The sequence below is a fragment of the Caloenas nicobarica genome, chromosome 6, assembly GCF_036013445.1.
Source record: "Caloenas nicobarica isolate bCalNic1 chromosome 6, bCalNic1.hap1, whole genome shotgun sequence".
Taxonomy (NCBI): domain Eukaryota; kingdom Metazoa; phylum Chordata; class Aves; order Columbiformes; family Columbidae; genus Caloenas; species Caloenas nicobarica.
In genome coordinates this window covers 6782295-6801541 of record NC_088250.1, presented here as the reverse complement: position 1 = coordinate 6801541, position 19247 = coordinate 6782295, and the positions used below count along the sequence as shown (strand labels likewise).

General features: G+C 44.5%; 1 protein-coding gene across 9 annotated transcripts in view; it reads right to left on the bottom strand.

The window, feature by feature from the left end:
• The window catches only part of HDAC4 (histone deacetylase 4), a 231084-nt gene that overhangs the window by 21363 nt on the left and 190474 nt on the right, over nt 1-19247 (bottom strand). For all 9 annotated transcript variants that reach the window (XM_065637251.1, XM_065637248.1, XM_065637254.1 and 6 more), the window contains exons 16-20: nt 15202-15322; nt 10879-10925; nt 3058-3165; nt 2439-2494; nt 1323-1410 (exon numbers count right to left, since the gene is read on the bottom strand). In XM_065637251.1, coding sequence (XP_065493323.1) covers nt 1323-1410; nt 2439-2494; nt 3058-3165; nt 10879-10925; nt 15202-15322 — 420 coding nt within the window. The remainder of the gene's footprint in view (nt 1-1322; nt 1411-2438; nt 2495-3057; nt 3166-10878; nt 10926-15201; nt 15323-19247) is intronic.

Genomic DNA, 19247 nt, shown 5'->3' with positions numbered 1-19247 from the left:
GGTTAGTACCATAATAAAAATGCAGAATAAAGCCATCAACTTGGGATTTGGAAGGGGTTTCTTTGCTCCGGTGCTTTATTTTCTGCAGTTCTCTGACCTAGCTGAAGCAGTTTATCGTAAATGAGAGTACCCTGCTTTGCACAACTGGCTTCAGGTTACACTCCTTTAACAAACAGGATAAAGTGGGTAAACACAGTCCCAAACATAAATCAAAGCTGAGGATGGAATCAGTTTGCTTGGATGGAGAGAAACGGATTTATATCCAATCTTGGGGGATGGAGAGACTGTGTTAGTTACCCCAAATCTGCATCTTTAATTGGTCTATGGGGTGACCACTGATATAAGTGCCCAGCAAAGTTGTGCTGGACTCAACAAGGTTAAAGGACAGAAACCCATTAAGTGAATCCCCTACTGTATTGCTATTTGGTGCAGAAATGCAGTCTGTGGCAGTACAAGTATTCAAAATGCCCCTTCCTGACATAAAAACAGCTGGTGGGAAGTGAGGAAAAGGTTCTCCATCCAGTAGGTCAGAAAGACAAATTTATCCATTTTAACTTGTGGGTCTAGCCCATGGGAGATTTGTGGCAATATAATCAAAACTCTTGGCTGATACCCAGCAACACAAATGACTTCACAGCCACATAAATACATTCTTAAAATCTAGGGGAAAAAAAAAAAAAAAAAAAAAAAAAAAAATCAATCAGGCACATTTTCAAATCTATATATCACCCATAGCAAAACCCCAAACAAGCTCTTTCCCAACTCCGCTGTGTTGTCTGCAGAATATTTCACTGTCCTGTTCCAATTTAGAGATCATTTTTGACGGCGTGCCCACTCGCACAGAGGCTGCGCTCGCCCAGAGGCAGGACTTAGAGACCATCCAGACTGACGGCCAAGCCGTGCCAGACAGCCTGTCCCTCAGTAGCCACTCCTCGCATCTTGAAAAGAAAGCTGGGATGGACCGTAACAGTTAAGGTCAAAAAATTCAGAAAAAAAAAAAGAAACCAAAACCAAAAGAGCACGGCTTGCAGCTATCCATCCTTGAGACTGTGTTCTGTGCTTGTTTTAGAAAGCAAATACTCATTAATTACAATTTTGTTCTGAAAACTATGGACCCTTTAAGAAATATTTCTTTCATTAAAACACTTTAATAAAAAAACCAAACCAACTTTAAAAACCCCCCAATTTTGGCTTGAAGACCGCAGGCAACATTTTTTGCACTGACTTACAAAATTAGTGCTGCTCTTAGAAGAAAAAAAAAAAAAAAATCCAGAAAAAGTTCCACCTGCTTGCCTGAAGGGTAAGAACCAGCATTTACTCACCCAGTCCACTATTAGGATTTTGCTAACATTCAGTCTTTGCTGGAGCAGCTTGGCTGCGATTGCCACAGAGTTAAAATAGCAGAAACCCCTGGAGATGATGGGAGGGGGGAGAAGAGAAGAAAAGGTGTTAATTATAGAGTTCCTTGGTCCCAATGCGTCTATCATCTAGCTATTACACAGCAGGAAGAAATTTCTTCTGCTTTCACTCTTCTTTGCTCCCTGGAAGATGCACGTGTGTTTAGTAGAGACACAAAATAGCCACGCAGCAGCAGGTGTCTCACGATCTCTCTGGAAATGGGGAACGTTTCACCCTCGCCCAAACGTGCCGCAACGAGATACCGCTCGGTGCCAGCTGCCCGCGGCCCCTCCAGCGCTGACGGGGACAACAGGGGACGAGGGGAGGACGCGGTGAGGAGGAACAGAGGAGAAAGGCCCCGGGGCTGGAGCATTCCGGTACATCGGCTGGGAGGGAGCGGACGTCTCAGAGAGGCCTCAAAACGCCGGGTCAAGGGGAACTCGCCAGCAAGCGCTCACCTCCCACCAGCGAGCGCTGAAGCACCCAAGACACAGAACTCCAGTACACGTTACGCCAGATGTACAAAGCCAACATGATTTATGCACAGCACCCTGATTTCAAAACAGCTCGGTGGCAAAGTCCCTGTTATATTAAACATGTGCAAGATGCCCGATTTCAGCTTTTGCTTTGCAAAGGCTTCCCGCTCCGACACTCTCCTAATTTAGTGTTGTTACCCCAGGACACAGTTATGTTTGCTATTGCTACTATTAGTTGCATGTCCTTGCTTTCCTCACATTGCATGAGCCATCAACATTTAATTTAAAACAATTCACAAAAGTAAAGCAAATAAAAACATCAGTGAGTGCCTTTTTTTTTTTTTTTTGTAACGCTGAATCTTGCTAGAAAATACCAACCCAAAACCACTAAGCAGGATCTTCCAGAGAATTACTGGGATCTTTGAATATAATATTGTCTTGCCTTATCAGTAAGCAAGACATTCTGAAATAATAACCTAACAAACTACCTTTCTAGTTTCCAGCTGCAGATCACACAACAGTCAAAGACCAAGGCAAGTTGATAAAGCACATATGCATACTTACATGGGTGTGCTCTCTTCTGCGTGGTGACCTGGAGGCCGAACAACAGCAAATCCATTCTACACGCAAAAAATAAGAAAACGGAGAAGTGAGACAGAAAGGAAGGTTTATCGCATCAAGACGGATGCAGAAGTAGCAGCCAGAAGTGTTAATTCTGCTTTGGAACTACGCAGTTGTTCTCGATGGTTTTCTCGCAAGACCATAGCAGTGGACGATGCTCTCCCTCGTTTTGGAGGGGGGGGAAAAAGTCCACATGAATTTTATGGAAACTGGTTGGTACAGCATTTCCTTCCATTCAGGGAAAAAAAAAAAAAAAAAAAAATTCTGCGAGGTCACCGAAACAGCAAACAGGCTGGCCCAGCTGAACGCAACAGCAAGACCCTCAGATAACACTGGAATAGTGATTTCAGTTGCTGCTCTGGTTTCTTTCTTCCTTTTAATCAGTGCATAAGAACATTCACCAGAAGTCTGTTGTTCACTTGCTGATATCCTCAAAGATTTTTATGACTAAAGCCAGATGGTGCCATTAAAACGAAGCTAACTGGACCTCCTGCATAACACTGCCCCGAGACGAGCCCTGTACAGACCCTATATCAAAGTCAAGTGTTATTTTCATACCAACCTTCAGTTCTCCTGTGGCCACTTTGAAAACGAGCTCAATGACACAGCCCACGGCCAGCCGAGCAGCACCAGATGAGTGAACTTCATTCCAAATTGTGTCACTGTCAACCTAACGGAGACACACAGGAGCCACATTTAGGAGCAATGAGGACAACCAGGAAACAGAGAGCCACGTTTTGTAAATAAGCTCTTCATATGTATTAAATGCATAAATGTATATTTACGCATTACATTTAAATGCATTAATTCTAAATGCATTAAATTGTAGAACTGATCTTTGCAGTATAGAGGCTGGGACTGCTCGGACCCCGCTGATGACTTTAACATCATCGCTATCAAGCGTCCATCCAACCAAACGATGCTCAGGAGATGTCCAACTGCAATGGCTCTGCAACGCTAAAGGGTCAAGTGCCATAACAGAGGAGCAAATTCAGCACCTCAAGCACTGTAAATTTGCAAGTGTCTCCTACCAACTCTCCTACCAACACCACGGTATCAGTATTGCTCTTTCAATTGCTGAAGGGAACTGATCCCAGATGAAATCAAAAAAAGGTTTATGAAATCATTTAATGATTCCATAAAAGAAAACAAACAAACAAACCACCAACAAAAACCCCCCAAAACAAACACAAAACCCAACACAATAAAGAAGATGTTTAATAGTGGATGTTTAAAAGATGCCTGCCCAGGACTGTCAGGGTAAGGTTATGCTGACAGCAGCTTCCCTGGGGAACTGCAAGATCAACCCTGTCTCATCAAAGCTAACAACACACCTTCAACATCTAGCTGCTAACTACAGACATTTCCTTCAGTGCTAAATATTTGACAGGACCAGCATCCCCTATATTTTCCCCCTGAAATTTTACAAAAAGACCAAAAAGCAAGGCAGACATCCCCACGTCATTATTATACAAGACCTAATCACGTCCTAATTTAAACAAAAAGTGAGAAGCGCTGGCTTTTACCACATTCTCCCCAACAACCATATGGAGACAGGATTAGCTTGCAGACACGTGATGAAATGCCTGTTCATTTTTTTTTTACTGCCATTCGGCTGGCGACTCTGCAGAGAGCAGAGGGGGAAGGACGGCTCCCGGGCGGCTGTGTCCAGCCTGAAGCTCTGGATCTCCTCCGCTTCACCCCCGGCTGTCTTGCAGGCAGCGACGAAAGCCAAGCACGTTTGCTTCTTGCCAGTCACAACCTTTGCAGAAGCCAGACTGCTGGGACTTGTCTCACGTCGGGACAGCTCAGCTGCCCGGGAACATCGTAGGATAAATGTAACATTTCTCCATGTGAAGGATCACCGGCTATTTTTCACATTTTACTCTGTGTGGAGCTTATTTATGGAAACAATGGCAGAGGAGAAGGAAAGAAAGGGATTATTTGTTTGGTCTGGCATCCAGTCTGCTCGCTGAAATGTGGGGAGATGCAAGTCGCCCCACGTGAGATTGATCCAGCTCCTTCGTGGCTGTGCAAAAGCCAGTGGAAACCATCCCAGGCCTGTTATCAGGGATGACTTCTGGCAGCATCTCCCCGGAGGATGCTTTTGAAGTCACAGTAAGTCAAGAAAGCATGTGGAGAATACCAAAAAGACATCTCTGTGCAGTAATGTTGCCAATACATGAACCGTCTCAGACTCTGCAGAAGGCCACTGCATCGGTGGAAATGCCCTACAGTGATTATTTGTGGTATGAGAGCTCCCCCAGACCCCCACAGGTTTGGGCTGTAACATGGGAACAGAAGCATGATGGGGTCTGAGTGATGCATGGTACCTCTAGGTGCCACGGATCAGTACTGCAAACGTACAAGAGATGGGACCGATCTGATCACGTCCTTCCAAAAGCCCTTAGCGAGGCGGGAAGAAGACCAAGCTGCTTCTCCTACCCACCGACCAGCGCGTCAGTGCTCTGTGAGGGCACGTCTTTGAGCTCCTCATCAGCAGCCCTATAAAAATGTTATGGGATGGTCAAGCTGCTTTGCAATCACTGCTACATTCCCTCAGGGCATCCAGCAGTCTTCATGCTCAGATCCTCTCCCCCCAGTACCCGTGGGTGTGAGACACTCATGGTTTAAGCAACAGAAAACATTTACTTGCCTTCTTCTAAGAGCTGACCACCCCAGCGCCCTCGGTCTCGTTGCTCAAGTCAGACACAGCTGCACGCTGCACTCTGGGCTGAGCATATCTAACCCATCTTTGAGCATATCTAAGCAGGGAACACCAGAGGAATGGAAATTAAAAAATAATTCGCATGTCCTAAGCACGGCTTTACCTAAGGGACCATCAGACCTTTAGACCTCCTCAAACGACTGTTCGTGCCAGCCTTCCCCATAACGCACGCAGAAGTCACCAGTGCCCGAGCCAAGCACCGCCGTGTTCAGGCCCTTGGATGCCTCCAGAAACTGGGCTCACGTTGGCAGCATTTCAAGAAGAATGAGGAGGGCAAGACAGAGTGGTTTTAAAGAGTTATTATTTCTGCAGAAAGAAATTAAGTACTTAGTAAAGGTTACGCCGCCCGTGATTTGGAAGCCAATCTCAAGGACGCTGCGATGCCCCCACACTCGGCACCCCAGCGGGAGGACGACTGGATCCAGAGATGTCCGCTGCCTCATCCCACGTGCAAACATCTCCAAGATAAGGATTTAACACCCAGCCACCTTCCCTGGAACGGATGTCTGGAGGCCACCGGGCCCTACTCCAAGGCAGCACTTCATCATCTGTGTGACTGTAAGTGTTTGAACAGCCCCACTGAAGCCATCAGTGCTCTGCAGCAGGGGGGCGCAGGCTCTGCCATGGTGGAAAATGTTACTAATGTGGCCCTGAGCTGGACTGCTCTCCAGCTCTGAAGCTGCTGCTGTTTGGTGCACGGGCTGCTGTTGACCCTTCCATCATTCCTGAATTCTGAACTTCATTACATGGAGACGCTATTTGGCTTTCCCTGCCTGTGAGCTCTTTGATGTAGCTGCCATCACAGGAGTTGCTGCTGGGACAGTACATCAAGCCTCACCATCTGGAAGGACTTACGGAGAGAGGAAGCATATTTCTTGCCTTTTGTTGATCCAGCAGCGTATATTTCTCTTTTTTCTCTCGAACTGGAGGATACAACTGTGTCAAAGATACTGAGCCTTCCACATCTGCTGCTGTTGGATGAGGAGTGGTTGTCCTGTTCAGCGCACGTGTCTGCTTGAGAATAATATTAATGCTGTGCTCATTCCAATAAAGAAGCTGCCGTTTCTGCTAGGTGAGCCTATAAGAGAGGGCTCCTTTAGAGGTGGGGAGAGGGACTTCAGCGCCTGGGACCTGCTGCAGGCTCTTAACCTTCACAGCATGTACTGTTATTAGAAAATGACGAGGGAATGCAGAAGAAGAAGGCTCATCAGCTCAACACAGGCTCTCGTCTATGAGTGATGTCTAAGATGTTTCAGAGTGAAAGCTGAAAGAGTTTTTCCTTCCTTATAAGCTTGAAGTTTTTACTAATACACATGATGAGGTTCCTACTCATACTGTATCCTATGCTACATAGTAACGTGCAGCTATTTAAAAATGAAATGAGGAAGGTCTACTAAAAGGTTTCATTATTTTAATCTTTTCTTTAGTGGAAGAGCTATGCAGAAAAGAAATTAAACACAGGGATGGGCAGAGTTGCAAAGTTGCACAGCAGCTCCAGACTCTGCAAAGCTCTCCCCTCATCGTGCCTGGGTGACAGCAGTACACATCGTCTGTGCTGCCAGCGAGTTGTCTTTACCTAACCATGTCTCCCACTGCTCTAAAGCACTGATTAAATAACCGTGCTCACATTCTGTTCTGCTGGGACTTGCTAATTAGCTCATTCTCATTTACATTCCACCAATGTCCTTTTCGCTGTCTCTGCTCCACGATAACGTACTTCGCTTGCACAGGTAAAGATTTTTATACGCTCTAATCAAGACCTTACAGCTGAAAATGGAATATCAAATTCTAGAAGGGGTCATAAACATTAAGAACATTTTTAAAATCCCTAGATCTTTAGATATTTTTAGAACGTGCACAGAAAAAGAAAATACTACACACAAAAGAAAACAAAGTTATTAGCTATCATAAGATCAAGTCTTTGACTGTTTTGAAGAATTCGGATGCAAGTATGCTGGAACTATTTTGCAGGTTTTCAAAGCTCAAACTCCTGTCTCCAAAATCTTCTTCTAATTATCCTGGATTATGTAGTGTTCTGGAGCATGTAAGTCATGTATTAAGAAGAGTGTGCACTGCCGAGAAGTGAAGGTAACGTCCTCAGTAAAAAGATCTCATGCTGTACTCACGGATGCTGCTGAAGTTCAGCAGGAATAAATTACTGTTGTTTAAATCAGAGCTCACATCTGTTGAGATAAGTGCTTCTGCGCTTTCATCCTTTTCCGTGACAATCAGACATCTTCACTCTTTAACTTTGTCTTGCTTGCCGGTAAGAGCAGCTCATGGCTGCCCAAGCTCCAGAATTCACCCTTCTCCTTTATGTTTAACAGCACGTCATGGACTTCTCCCCCATAAATTGCTCCACATCGCTTTTCAGACCCATCTGTTCTTTTAATCTACATAACATCCCTTACGGAAGAGAATTGCATTCAATTGTTTGCAGAAAAACGACTCGGTTTCAAGCTTTCCAGCCCATAATTTCATCTGACACGCTCAGCTCCTGAATTATAAGGAACAGCAATCATGCAGCTTTCACCTGCTCTGGGCCAGACCTCTCCTGCCCACAGGCATTATTTTGCATCAAACACTGAATTTCATGTGCTACTTTACTATTTAGTTTCTTGTCAACCTGACACCATCTGTACTTCTTTCCATGCAGCTTTTGCTTTGATGGCCCCAAATAAATTTAACACCATCAGCGAAGGGCGCTCACTTATGACACATCCCCTCCGTTGCAACATTTCAATGAATACACAGATTTCTGGGGAATTATAATTCTGACCGCTGCTTCCTACCTTCTAACTAGCAATAAATCCAAAAGAGGACCAGTCCCACCTTATTCTACCAGTTTTTAAAAACTTCTTTCCTTTTTTCTCCATGACATCATGTTTGCCCCCTGGAAAGGGCATAGTCAAGATGATATCCTACAGGTGCTCTGATCGCCACATGCACCTGATGCTCCTTCATCATCAGGAAAAAATTCACCAGGATGAAGTGACCAGAGCCCACGCAAACTTCTTACAGCACCAGGGCTGCCTCTCCACAGCCTTCTCAACTTGTAAGAAAAAGATAAAAGAGAGACTAATTACTGCTCAGCGATGAGTAATGTTCTGCCAACCTGGCAACCTCGAACAAGGGAGAGTCTAAATAAAACTTCATCACTCAATACAGCTCTGTGGCCACCTCGCAGCCTGCAAAGCAACAGCAGAACAACACCCCTTAAGCTCTCTTGGTAGAACACTATGAAATAATTCCATTATACCATAACAAGGACTCAGTCTCCCAGCAATATTCACATGCTGAAACTCAGAATTACATTACACCGCCTCTCACGCTAAAATTCTTCAGAACTGATGTTTTACCCCAGTGTCTGATTTTCTTAAATAACTTTTTTTCTGATTTCCTCAGGAAAAAAAAAAATTACGTGCATCTCAAAAATGTCTTGTCATCCTCTTTGGTGCAGAAAATAATTCGGTTTTCATCTGCTACTGAAAGGCGCGCTTGGTGGCCCCGGCTAAGATCCCACCACACGGCTTCTGCCAACAGCTTCCTGTAGCAAATTGAATCAAGAGCAAGTCACCTCTCAGAAGTGACACGCTAACAAAGACTACAGTTTTCCTTTTATTTCTTCAATAAACACACCACGCTACTAAAAGCAGCTTTCTTGACAAAACTCACACTCTGAACGACAGCAGAAAGCAGGGTTGGAAGGAGCTCGTGAGATCACCGTACGTCTCTCCCACCCCAAAGGAGATGCTCTTAAACCCGTCCAGAGCACGTATGAGTGCAAAGCGACTAATACGCTATAATCATTCTGTACCATGGGCTCTTTTTCCCTACAAATAAACGGCTGGGGTGTATATACTAATTAGAAATGCATCCCCAAAGCAGTCAAGACCGTGTTTTCCTGCATAAGCCACAAAAGCAGCCGATGTATACAAATAGTCAGCGTTGTATCCTGAGGTAACTTGGAAAGGAAAACCAAGCAAAACAACAAAAATAAATTTTTATGAAAAATCTGATTTTCACGTAGTTGATTACTAGTAAATTACTGGTTTTAAAAAGCTTTTCCTAGAAAATATAAGAATATCTGTTGGGATTGCTGAAACACTGTATGAGAGTCAGCAAATATTTTATTTAATATTTAAGGGTCTGTGGAGACATCCTACCAGTAAGTTAACTGCAAACGCTGTCTTTATTACGAGCGTATCAATAATGGTATACCAGCACTGTGTTGCTTCCTGCCTTGATTCAGGATTTAATGCAAGACTTCTGGGACCACGCTATGCTCCGGCACTGTCTCTACTTGTTACCATTCAGTCTTCATTTGCAAATGATAATTTTTGCTTTGAATGGCATGCCTGACTGCAGGGCAGAGTAAATCCAAACCTTTTAAACTCCAGCCAAAAATTTGCCATGAATTAGGAGACTGCAGCATATTTGCAATACAAAACAAAATATCTCTACAAGTGCTCAGCAGTGGCGGTATGAATAAACGCCGATTATTCTTTTTTTTCTTTTTCTCTTTCTCCTTTTTTTTTCTTCTTTACGGGATAATTTTCAAAGCAGCGATTTTGCAAAGACTCAGGAAGAAAACAATTTTGTTTCATTTCCATAACAGAATCCAGACCTCTAAATTCAACCTCACGAGCTACAATTATGCATAAGAACTACCACTGTGAATTTTCAAACACAATGCCTTTTATTGTCTCTTCTCATTTTTTTCCCTTCCTGTTCTCTGAGATTTTCAGTACTGTCACCCTCCACAGAAACTTCAGAACAGAAAGTCCGACTTGAAAGGAAAACTTTCAAATTTTCAGGCTTCAAAGGAAAAGAACAGTGCAAACTTTCAACATAAGGTATTCGAATGGTATTTGTGTTTTCTTTTTCAGCCTTATGGGAACAAACAACAACAACAAAGAGTCTTTTTATTATAGGGAATCTTGACAGATGAAAACTAATGTTCAGTGTTTCCATGACAGATGGCGGGTTATTTTAGTCACCTCCTTCAGAATTTACACAATTGTCCCAGAGCTCAAAAAATGAAAGATGTCAAATACCGAAGACTGCAATTTCCTTGCGCTGCGTAACCTGGGAAACTTCTCATTCGAGGACAACTATGTAGCCCAGACACAAATACGGCAAAATACTATTTACAGGAACTTCCCAAATATTGTCCCTTCACTATCACTATTTTATTAATATGTTTTCCACCTGCAACAAGAGGCAGGCAGCTATGAAGTACAAATACTGAAGATGAAACACCTACACAGCACGAGCAGCATGAAAAGCACATCTTGCTTTCTACGTAGAAAGCACTTTTGGATTCAAGGGTTGCTTTCAAACGTAGTAACCTCTAAGCCATTAAACAACACTGCCTGGGAAATGAGGTTTCTCCTCCTAAAAGTCAGAGACGAAACATGCCTATGAATATCACACACACTTTGGCTCTCCAAAATAGTTTAAAAATCTTCACACTGCTTTTGAAGAAAGGCATGTGAGGCTGTCGCTGCAACCCCGCACCCCAGGCAGACCCTGTTTATGGGTAACATCTGGTTGTGATTACCCACTTGATGGAATGCAAAGCAACAATTTTTGTTAGCAATAGGACTGGGAGAACAAACAGGACATTATTTACACATTAAAGAGAGTACTCACCCCGACACCACCGCAAGGAAGCCTGACAAACATCGACGTTAGAGAACCTGTAGGAAAAAAAAAAACCACGGACCCTGTAAGTCAAAAAGTCAAAGTTCACTAGATTTTGGTGAAACTTTATGGCAATGCCGTAACCTTTCCAAACACATTAACAGACCGGGGTTTTCTTGCAATTTTCAGAAAACACGCAGCGAATCTTGTTCCCTTACAATAGATAAATACACAATGTGCACACTTGGGCTTGCTCAAAAGCCTTTCCAATCTAAAAATCCTCTGTCAATCACTTATTTTTATGCAAGGTTTGTGTGCTGTCCTACATTTCAAGCAGTCGTGCTGACTGTAAATGACTGAGACGCTACCAACAACTGCTCAGCGTGTCTTCTCAGATGAGCATTTTAATCCCTCTTAATTGAAGGAGGATAGGAAATCATAAAAACGCCCTAATTATCAGTCATCTCCACAGTTACTAGAAGACTTCGGAGCACACGAGCTTCATAAAAGTGGGAGACAAAAAATAAACCGGTGGGGAGCAAACAGAGCATGTGTTTTGACTGAAAGAACAAACCCAGCATCCTTAGAATTTGAGAAAAATTGAGAAAACCATCTGTAGGGTTAATTCTGTATCTGCATCTGCATCTGTACGAACTCTAACATCACTTTCTGGGCTTGCAGGTGATCAAATTAATTTGTTTGAGACCTATTTAAAGTCAATGAAAACTAAAGGTGAAAGAAACTGGGTTGGGTTTTTTTTTTTTTCTCTCCATCAAACCAGATTCTTCTTCTGGTCATGTCTGCACTGAAAGAATAAATTCCCTTCAATGCTAACTACCAGCTTTGTAGAGCGTGAATTAGGTACAATGGCAGACAGACGTTACCAAGGACCACGCCGGTGTCAAACGCATCGCAGACACATACGTTACCCCTCAGACTGAAAGTGGAGTTAATGCATCTGTATTATTAATCTGAGTGCACAGCCGGATTCACTCTTTGATTAGATCCACATGAAAGTTCTCAGATCATCCTGCCTCGGACCTCCTGTCACATCTTTCACTGCTAATCTACCCATTATTTTGATATTTATCTTCTTGACAACAATTTATGATTGCTCTCCACAAATTAAAAGCAGCCTTATTTGCCTAAGTTTAAGCTTGTTCAACAGGTTCCAAAGCTTTACACTGTCAAACGAGAGATGGATTCGTATTTTTCATGCTCAGACTTCCAAGAGCTTTAGCAACACTTCCAGGGGTAGAGTTGTGTAACCTGCCTTGAAGGCCACCACCTTCAAACCTGCCTGATAAAACACGGCAAAGCAAATCTTTGTGATGCTCGGGGTCCTCCAGGGAAAATGACTTCAACGTCAGTGGTGGGCTTCCTTTGCAAGTCTCTTCTACGTGTGTAAATAAAAAGGCACTCCTTGAGAAAGGAGTAAGACTCAGAAGTGAAGAGCTACAGGACAACCGCAGTGAAAGTCATCAGCAGAGCCACCATGTTGCCCGCTTACAGTTCTGAAAAACCTGAACTATTTACCCTCTTCCTTCTTTCTCTTAAAGAACTGCCAGATGAAGGGACATCCCCCTCACCATTTGCAGAAGCTTAAAAAGAAACATGCCGTGTTTTCATCCCCCAGCCTTACAAGCTCTTCCTTTTAGCGTGAGGTTTCTCGTGCTTTTTCTTCCTCATAGACATATCAAAGGCAAAGAGTTTACACAGAGTCAGCCATGGGAGTCGTACACATGTCAGGACACTCAGGTCTAACAAACTCGCATTTGCATAAGTGAGCCTCACACAAAGCTTTGGTCTCAGACTGCAACCTTGCCATGCATTTACCCTTTAACACATTGAGAAGAACCCCACAAAGCTGTTCTGTAAATTTAAAAGCCTTTTAAAGTCTCAACAGGAGAGGATGGCTGAAGAAGGGGCTGCTTACAGGCTTGTTCACCTCTACGCACAAACGTGCGCTCTGAGGTTTTCCAGGGAGCTTTTCCCAACGCATCAGCGGCTGTTGTTCGTGCTCAGGCCCAGCGCTGTGAAGCCATCAAGCTAAGAAACTGGTTTGAGGGCCAGCACAGCCCTTCCTGCCCTGCTCCCAAGGGAGAACGTTTTCCTGGGTGCTGTGCAGCCATCCCAGCCGGGCTCACTCCTCCTGTCGTCCTGGCTCGCCGTGCTGGTGCGATGACTGGCAGCCACGCCGAGCAGTGGAGCTGGTTGCTCTTTCTCCAAGCTTGGTGCCCAGCACCAGTGTCAGTGCCATCTCCGGCCCACGCACAGCTCCACATGCAATGGGAAGACAGCCAGGCCATGGGAAGAGGCAGCACACTGCTGTCTGGGCAAAGATGTTCACACTTGGGCTGCCAGCGAGTCCCACTGCTAGCAGCTCAAGGCTAAAATGATGCCAACTGGGTTTAGGAAACAAGGTTTAAGTTCAGCCAAGAGCTACCAGAAAGCCCTTACTACTGGAGGTCCTGACCTTCTGCCTACGGCTGCAGCTCTTTGACAACTTGGTCTTCTTTGCAAATTACACCCAAATAGGCAACATATTGTGCTGGAATACCCTCAGGTATTAAAATTATTTCTCTTCATTATAGGAATAAACTTCATCTCTACACACATTTTAAAATGAGTGATTAAAGACATGAGGGACACACAACAAAAATACCAGCAGTACTCAGAGCAGAGCAAGAGTTTCTCCTCCCTCAGGCTCTCTAAACAAACCATCAGGAATGGTTCAGCAAAACATGGGTATCCCCAAATCTAATACTAACCAAATAAACTGTTTGTATCTCCAAAAGTACGTGTGGAACTATAGATACAGATTGTACCAAGAGTCAAAGAGGGAGAGGAAAAGTATCTCAAGAGGATTTGACATTTGAATGAGCAGGAAACACTTGGTGTTATCACAGTCCACACTAAAAACGTATCTTGCAAGGGGTAACCCCGAAAGGAGAGGGGTTAGGGTGACTCACTCCCCGCTCAGCCCCTCCATGCAGATGATAACCCTGCCTGCTCCAGGCTGGTGAAGCCAACGGGTCAGATACTGGAGCACTGCCTGGGTCCCACCACAGCAGATGGTCAGGACACACGTCCACCCCTTCCTTCACTGCTACGGTTCAAGAATTTGCAGAGAAATCCGTCAGTGTGAAGGTGGTGAAGCTGCAAACGAGGAGCCTTCTGAGATTTAGCCATGTCTTTGGCCTGGTGGATACGCCTTATGCAAGGCGAGAGTTTTACGCTACCGAGGATTCGGCATCATAAATCCTTTAAACTTTACATACTAATTGCGCTATCATTCAGCCGGAGATGTCTACTTTTCGTTTCTCTGGGTTTTAAAGAGGTGGTAAGTTAGCTATAAATACAGCGCTAATTGCATGTTTAAACAACTGGCTAATAGCTTTCCTCTTCGGGGATCTAATGTACATACTGAACGTGTTCCAAAATCTTTCCAGCTCTTTTGCTGCAACTACTACATCATACAGGGCATCAAGTTAATCCTCTTTTTATATCACCCAAAGTCAAGCTAATCCCAAAATAAACTTTCTCAGCTTCCAGGTTCCAGAACTGTCTGTTTGCTGATCCCCACATGAGAACTTCCTAAACTGCCCCTCCAGCCTATCACCTGCTGTTGCAAAAAGGCACAAAGTAAAGGGAGATGATGATATCTCCATGGAGGTAAGGTGCTAAAATCAATGTGGTTTGGCTGCTATGGGGGGCTGGTTATCTGAACAACCCCTCTCCGGATTTTTTTGCAGGGAAAATGTCTATATTTTAAGGAAGATCCAGCCCTGCTTCAGGAAGATCCAGACTCCAGTGAAATGGATAAACAATCTCACTCCAAATTAAACTAATGTAAGACTATCCAAGAGGCCTCTGCGCCTCTCTTAAAGATTGTCCACACAAAACGGACAGCTATTTGTTGATGTCTATGCAGCTGGTTGGTGCTGTAGACCCAGGTCTTTAGTAGCGTGTTCCTACCTAGCAATGGATAAGTTTCTAACATGCAGAGCAGAGTGTCCAAGGAAAAAATGTCTAAATTACCTTTTCTCCTCAGAGAAACCTCCTTTTAGGTTTTTAAGACAAAGGAAAGGATGTTTTAGCTATCTAGGGTTTAGGAATCTACCTTAAGAAAGGGAGACGTGTCTTGTACCGCTCTCAAGCAGACATTGAACAGAGGTGGGAAGAATTCTCTTGGGAACTGCCCAAAGCTGAGGATGGAAGGAGCCCCATGTCCCACCGATCATGCTGCTACTGCTCAGCGACTGAGGACAGTAGCAGGAGTGCTGGAGGTCAAAAAGGGGACCCCCCCACCCCCACCCCAGGGAATGATACCTAGAAGTTTCTTGCTGTCCAGTTTCTGTCTGTTCAGAGGGTTTGTGCCGTACAGCAGCGTATGGGCTTCTGAGTGAACTGTCTGCAGCTCTTCTAGAGTTGCTTTTCTTCCACGAATGCACTGAAAGAGGAAAGAAGAGGGATGACAAAATCACTGATTAACTGCTTAGCTCTCATTAAAGAACTTTTATTTTTCCTTAGAAATCATAAAGACATTGAGCAAAACACCAGAATGGGTTCTTAGGTGGAAAAATTAACTGCAAGACAGATTTTGGTTTAATCCCTTACTCAAAATACAAGCTTCACATATAAAATAATTTTCAGATTTATGTTTGTTTTAAAAATACCACAGAGCATTTGCTAAATTACACAGGTGTTGCTCAACTACTGAATATTCAGGATTTCAGTTATGAGCCATTAAAAAGTGATTCTCTGGTGAGAATGTGTCCCTCCAAACTAGCCTCCAACATCACCACCACAATTATTAAGCTAAGCTAAAAATTTCTCCAAATACACTGCTTTCCAAACTGAACCTTTGAGCAATTAGGAGTCAGTTGCAAACTTTCTGCTGTAAAACCCATCTTGGAAATCCCACTAGATTCAATTTGTTGCAAATTGTTTTCTTATACGATGATGCAGGCTGAGCTGGAAGTACTGTAGCAAATATGCACATCCCTGCTTTTGTTGGCAGCTGAAACCCAGAAGGGCAGAAGCCCACACCAAAGTCAAAACCCAGGCTTTGCTGAAGATCATGGCAAAAATTTTACTGATGTCTGCAGGACCCAACTTCACATTTTCGAAATTGGACATCTTTCCCCCTTTTTTGTCATGGGGGTCCAGCATACCTCTGGGGTTTATCTTTTGTTGCCATCACCCATTTATGATGGAAAGTATGTTTGTAAGAACAAAGCGCTACTTGGAGATGCTAAATCTTGGGCATCCAAGGACCATGCCGTGGATTCTCATGGAAGAGGGAGCTCTCCCCAAAAAGTAGACAGTGCTGGGGGGATATCAGGTGTACCAGAGAAGGCAACCAATTCCTGGCAGCAGGAAAAACACCTCACCTTTTTAACTGAGAGCTTGTGACTGCATCCAAAATGCTGGCAGAGAAAATATGCAGTGAGTTGAGAAAGTGCTGAGGTTGGGGGTAAGTTGAGAGGTGGCCACGAGAGAGGGGAAGGAGTTATTTGGAAATGAGGATTGCTTTGCTTCAGAAACATGCGCATACACCCCTCCAAAACAAACAAACAAAGAAGCATTTTATATAGCTTAGAATTACTTCATGACTTTTTGTTATGATTTGGACTAAAACACTTTAAAAGGAGTTGTCATTTTGGGGGGTTGTTTCCTACTGAAGGACGGTAGGACTATTTCTCTCTGCTATAGTAATACTAAAATATAAATAGTTAACAGCCAGATGTTGGAAGACTCTGAAAGCGTCTTGGAGAGGTCCCAGGGTCACCTGAGACATGAGCCTCAGCAACGAGCATCCTGTTGCAAAGCTCATGTAGGACTGCATGCACCTCCTGTACAGCCTTCACCTTGGCTTTGTTGAAGCCAGTTACTTTTTTAAGATTTCCAGCTTCCTGGAGAAGCAGAGTTTCTAATGAGAACAACAACAACAAAAAGGATAGCTTAAAGGAAAAACAGGGAGGGGAAAAAAAGAAATCACACTCCTAAAAAGAACAGAGTGTCAAATGGAAAAGTTGTTCTGAAGAGAAGGTCAAGCTGTGTCTCTCACTCCCGAGAGCTGCTGCTGCTCAGAGAGCACGGCCATGTGCCGCAGACTTTGCAGCAGAGGTGCTAGAGACAAGATGCTCCACAGGCATCAGCACCTCCAGCCCAGCAGCGCCAGTTTTCGCACCACGCCGCCGTCTCGTTTGCAGCCCGGGGTGCAGCATCCCGGGGGCACAGCGACTCCAGGACCCCCGTCTCTGAAACACAGCCTGCGGAACAAACGTGAGGGATTTTCTTCGTCTTTTTTGCTCTTAAATCTTCGGCATAAGCCTCCATCATGTGTTGCAAAGAGCACAGGAAATCACTTCGTAAAACCATTTGAGGCGTAAGGCAGCAGAAATCAAAGCAGAAATTGAATCATGCGCTCTGTCTCTCTTAATTTTGGCATTTCTGCTTTCCAGTTCCTCCTTCATTTTCTCCGTGCTCTGCTCCACCACCTAGCATTTCCTGAGGTTAATGATGAGGCAAAAATACAGCATCCCATTAAAGAGGCAATAATCACAAAAATGCTAGACCCAGAAGGGATGGAAATATCTGGCAAATCCCCCTTGAACTTTTATCCTGTCTTCCTTTTTTGTTCATGGTAAGCTTGCCTTGGTCCCCTCTTACAGGCTTTTACAGCTTCCCTCTAGCCCATATGCCAGCTCTTTTCCTTCGAACAAGATGTACTGACCCATTTTCAGCTGCTACATTTAGGGGACGTACAGAAATAGCATTTTGTATTTCTTGGCGTTACGGGGAGACACTAGGAGAATGACAGCCTGTTGCAATAACATGCCAGCTCCTCCATGGAGGAGAACAGCTTCAGCTCCCTGGGATGGGGAAAGGCTGCTCCTCTTTAAAGTAGGTGGCCCCACCAAGACTTCCAAGCTCCGAGCTCTTTAGGAGGGTACCAACACCACCCTCCTCTCCACATGATACCCACAACCAAATGGAAACTACGAGTGGATTCATAACTTCCTTCTGTGCTGCAAGTAAAACACATTAAGAGAAAAAGCTACTACTTAGTGAAACATATATCACAATATATCACCAAGCATGGCCTGGTTAGAAAGAAACATTCTTGAGATGCTTTTGCACCTATCTCATCTCCCAGCTCATGCACCACAAGCTTTGTTCTCGGCTCTAACACAGACACCAAGAAAATTAATTCAATCCCCCAAAAATAAAGCTGGAGAACAAAACATACTCCTCACTTCTGCTTCTAGACCCATCACGACTTGTACCTCAGTCTGCGGCTCAGCCTCCCATCCACGCTCCTCAATTGAACAATTCTTCTTCTTAAGTCACGATGCTCTTATCTTTGAGGCTCCATGTTGCCTATTGAGCTTGCTCACTCCGTATTACACTCTCCTCTCGTCTAAACTCCTGGCTTTTCAGCTCAGGGGGTGGCTTCTTAACCCCAATGAACTAGTTTGCTCTTTACCCCATTTCCTTCGTGCCCCTTTCTGCACAAGACCTGACCTTTGCAACACCACCACCTCTGCTGTCCCACTGCTTTATACGTGTCCTTCTGCGCTCTTCATCCATTTCCTTAGAGCCAGCTTTTCCTTTGCATTTTGAACAACAAAAAAAACCACCTGTGAGCCTCTTAGCTTCCATTTTATTCACCCTTTCACCCCACGATGTTTCAACAGGAGAGGGTACAAATCTTCAGAGACTGCAAGCCAGATCTTATAATAGAATCATAGAATGTCCTGAGTTGGAAGGGACCCACAAGGATCATCGAGTCCAACTCCTGTCCCTGCACAGGACAACCCCACAGGTCACACTGTGTGTCTGAGGCCGTCGTCCAGTCTCTTCTTGAGCACTGTCAGGTTGGGGCCGTGACACCTCCCTGGGGAGCCTGTTCCAGTGTCCAGCACCCTCTGGGTGAAGAACCTTTTCCTGATGTCCAGCCTAAACCTCCCCTGGCACATCTTCCTGCCATTCCCTCGGGTTCTGTCGTTGGTCACTAAAGAGGAGAGTTCGGCGCCTGCCCCTCCTGCTCCCCTTGTGAGGAAGCCCCTCAGTCTCCACTTCTCCAGGCTGAACAAATCAAGCCGCTCCTCATATGGCTTCCTTTCCAAACCCTTCACCAGCTTCATAGCCTCTTCTGGACGTTCTCTAGTAGGTTAATATCTTTTTTATCCTGTGGTGCCCAATCTTGTCCCAACTGCTGCCTCAAAAAAGCCACAACGAGCCATGAAAATAGCTATAAGGCTACTCTCCAGAGACCAACTTCCCAGGTACCACCCCCACCACCTCCTGCATGCCCTCAGTGTTTTGCGATGGGAAACCTTGGGCTCTCTGGAGGCTTCGCCGCCTGG